Consider the following 2,756-nt stretch of genomic DNA (forward strand, 5'->3'; position numbering starts at 1 on the left):
GGTATTTTAATTAAAGTAACATTGCTTGTTTATTAAAGTGATTTTTGCTGAAATAATTGCTGGTCATTTCAGCAAAAATGACCAGCAATGGTCAGTTTTGCTGAAATGTGTGGTTTTGTTTTTTTTTTTTTTTGTTTTGTTTTTTTTTTGCTGGTATGTGGCATAGCTTCATTTACTTCCTCAAAGCTGTGTGCTTCACAGCTTTGAGGAAGGTGTCCCTCGGTTATTAGAGGCACACAAGTGCTTCACAAAGCTTGAGGAAACATGAACGCTTACAGTTTTCTTTTTACTTTGTTCTTGTCTCTTCAAAGTCAAGGTAAGTTGGAACATTTTTATTTTTACTTAGGTTTTAGTTAGCTTTTTTGGGGCGGGGAACAATTAATTTAAAGCTCACTGATTTCTCTCATTTCTCTGCAGTTTTTTCAGAAGACGATTTTTACCAAGTCAAAGCATGTTGTTCATTCAATGGTCCAAACTTTGACAAGGTTGAATACATACTTACAACCAGTTTTAACAAGCAAAAGATGATGGAGTACAACAGCACAAGAGGAAACTGGATTGGATTCACTGATTTTTCAATTGTGGCTTCATATTACTGGAACAGAGACCCTTGGGACCGCCTTGAAAGATTAGTGGAAATGAGACTAATGTGTTACGAGAACATCAATTTTATTCAAACCATCGGTAAGAGCATTTTTTTTTAACAATATGAACACAGTTTTCATATTACTTGATGTGACAGTATGGAACTGAGACTATGATGTTTTACATGCTCATTTGCCAACAAACACATAACTGCTGTTATATTTTTACATTTTAATTTTCCAATTATAGAGTCATTAACTTTTGTGTTAATTTCTGTGTAGGTGCATTAGAAAATGTTCATGTTTTTGTTCGCATTTACTTGTTCATGATATCATGCAATGGAAAATATACAAAATAAATAAAAAACCTTGAAAATGCGACGATACATCTCAAGGGGTTATCCTTGAAAAAAATATATAAATAATGTGAAAAAAAATCGTAAATAATACGCTGTTTTTTTCTAGGAAACCTGTCAACAACGCCGTCCATGAGGCTAAAATCAGTGAAACAGACAGATGGTCGACATCCAGCCATGCTTGTGTGCAGTGCCTATAACTTTTACCCAAAGCAAATTAAAATAACCTGGCTGCGAAATGACCAAGAAGTGACTGAAGGGGTCAGTAACACAGATGCCATCCCAGTTGGAGAATTGTACTACCAGTTTCATTCTTACCTTGAGTACACACCGACTTCAGGAGAAAAAATCAGCTGCATGGTTGAACACGTCACCCTGTCGGAGCCAAGGATCATTGTTTGGAGTAAGTTTGTTATTGTCATGCAGATACTTGACATGCAAATAATTTCATATATGAATGTTTACTCTCTCTTTCCCCCATTTCAGATGACTCCCTTCCTGAAGGAGAAAAAAATAAGATTATTGTGGGACTGTCTGGACTGATCCTTGGTTTGGTTATCTTTATCTCTGGATTTATTTACTACAAGAAAAAATGTGCTGTGTATAACTCTGTCCGCCAGGGTGAGGAGATGTAAGTTTGTTGTAGGTCACAACAGGCTTCGTTAGCTACAGCATAGCACAGAGCAAGGGGGAGGAAGAATGAGAAGCAACATGAGATTATGATTGACAGCACTATAACCTGCCTCCTGCCTCTGATTGGTTGTTTCTAGATAGTACTGGGAAAATGCAGAAGAAAGAGATTCTTTTACAAATTATCTCTAATCCTACACTGGGGATGTGGGTTAGAGCTGCTGCTGCTGACTGACTCATCTGTTGTCAAGGGACAAGTTGAATATCTTGGTAATTTTATTTTCCTTAATTCATTAAATGCTAGTGAAATGGAGGCAAGCCGTAGTCTGTAGCCAAGCTAACTATGCTAAATGGTTGATAATCTCACAGTCTACTCACCTCTATTGGAGAAAAACTATGTTACAGATTGGTACTCTTGTCTTTTCTCTCTCTTATCTCTATTATTTTTTTATTTATTTATTTTTTTTTGAGAACCTGACTATTATTTTTCTTGGCAGCATAGTAACTGCCACAGTCGCTCTTGTCTTCTACTGGCTGCTGCTGAACCATCACATGCAGATCCAGGGGAGTTCAGGGCAAATATGGAGGTGTGATTTTTGGTCTGGGAGTGGGAACATGAAATTTTTACTGTTAAAAACAGTATTAGAAAACACAACATATGATTAATTTTGTAACTGACAGGGCCCCATTTTTTTTTTATTTCTATGAATAAAATAAAAAGAGAAAAAAAATTGTGGAGGGGTCCCTGTTGGACAAAGGCCCTTAGAAATGTCATAACTCTACACAGCGCCCCTGCTCTCAATAGCTATAGCCACCCCATCACTGGGTCCCTGCATGGAAAAGTGGGGATGGTTAACTTACAATTATCTTAAAGTAAGAAAAAATTCTTCACATGTGGCCTTACCATAATTATAAAGAAATTAGGAAGGTCTGTAATAAGTACAACTGTAAACATGCAATAAATAGCAGAAATTTCTTCATTTTGTATTCAATAAAAGGTACTATGTGTGTTTTATTGTGTATGCTGGCATTCCTCAGAAACCTTTTCACCAGATCTGTGGTTATATTTATGAGACTTTTCAAGTTCAAGTTTCAGCATTTGTTCATCAGTGGTGCAATTCATCACTTTATTTTACTCCAAAAACTAAGCTCTTGTGTAGTGATTAAAAGATGGAGAAACAATGAG

The 2,756-nt window shown here is 36.2% G+C and overlaps 1 protein-coding gene across 2 annotated transcripts; it reads left to right on the plus strand.

The window, feature by feature from the left end:
• Positions 1 to 240: 240 nt before the first annotated feature.
• Positions 241 to 2,212, plus strand: LOC106943289 (HLA class II histocompatibility antigen, DQ beta 1 chain-like). Of its 2 annotated transcripts, none has more exons than XM_015026604.1 (4): positions 241 to 316; positions 418 to 684; positions 1,050 to 1,343; positions 1,427 to 2,212. In XM_015026604.1, the coding sequence occupies exons 1-4, from the start codon at positions 265 to 267 to the stop codon at positions 1,573 to 1,575; spliced, it is 762 nt and encodes a 253-aa protein (XP_014882090.1). In that variant the 5' UTR covers positions 241 to 264; the 3' UTR covers positions 1,576 to 2,212. The 2 variants fall into 2 exon arrangements, with proteins under 2 accessions (XP_014882090.1, XP_014882089.1); XM_015026603.1 differs by having other exon boundaries at positions 1,050 to 1,342; positions 1,420 to 2,212.
• The last annotated feature ends 544 nt before the right edge of the window (positions 2,213 to 2,756 follow it).

Source organism: Poecilia latipinna, unplaced genomic scaffold, assembly GCF_001443285.1.
Source record: "Poecilia latipinna isolate Pla-1442-1.1 unplaced genomic scaffold, P_latipinna-1.0 Scaffold5092, whole genome shotgun sequence".
Classification (NCBI taxonomy): Eukaryota; Metazoa; Chordata; class Actinopteri; order Cyprinodontiformes; family Poeciliidae; genus Poecilia; species Poecilia latipinna.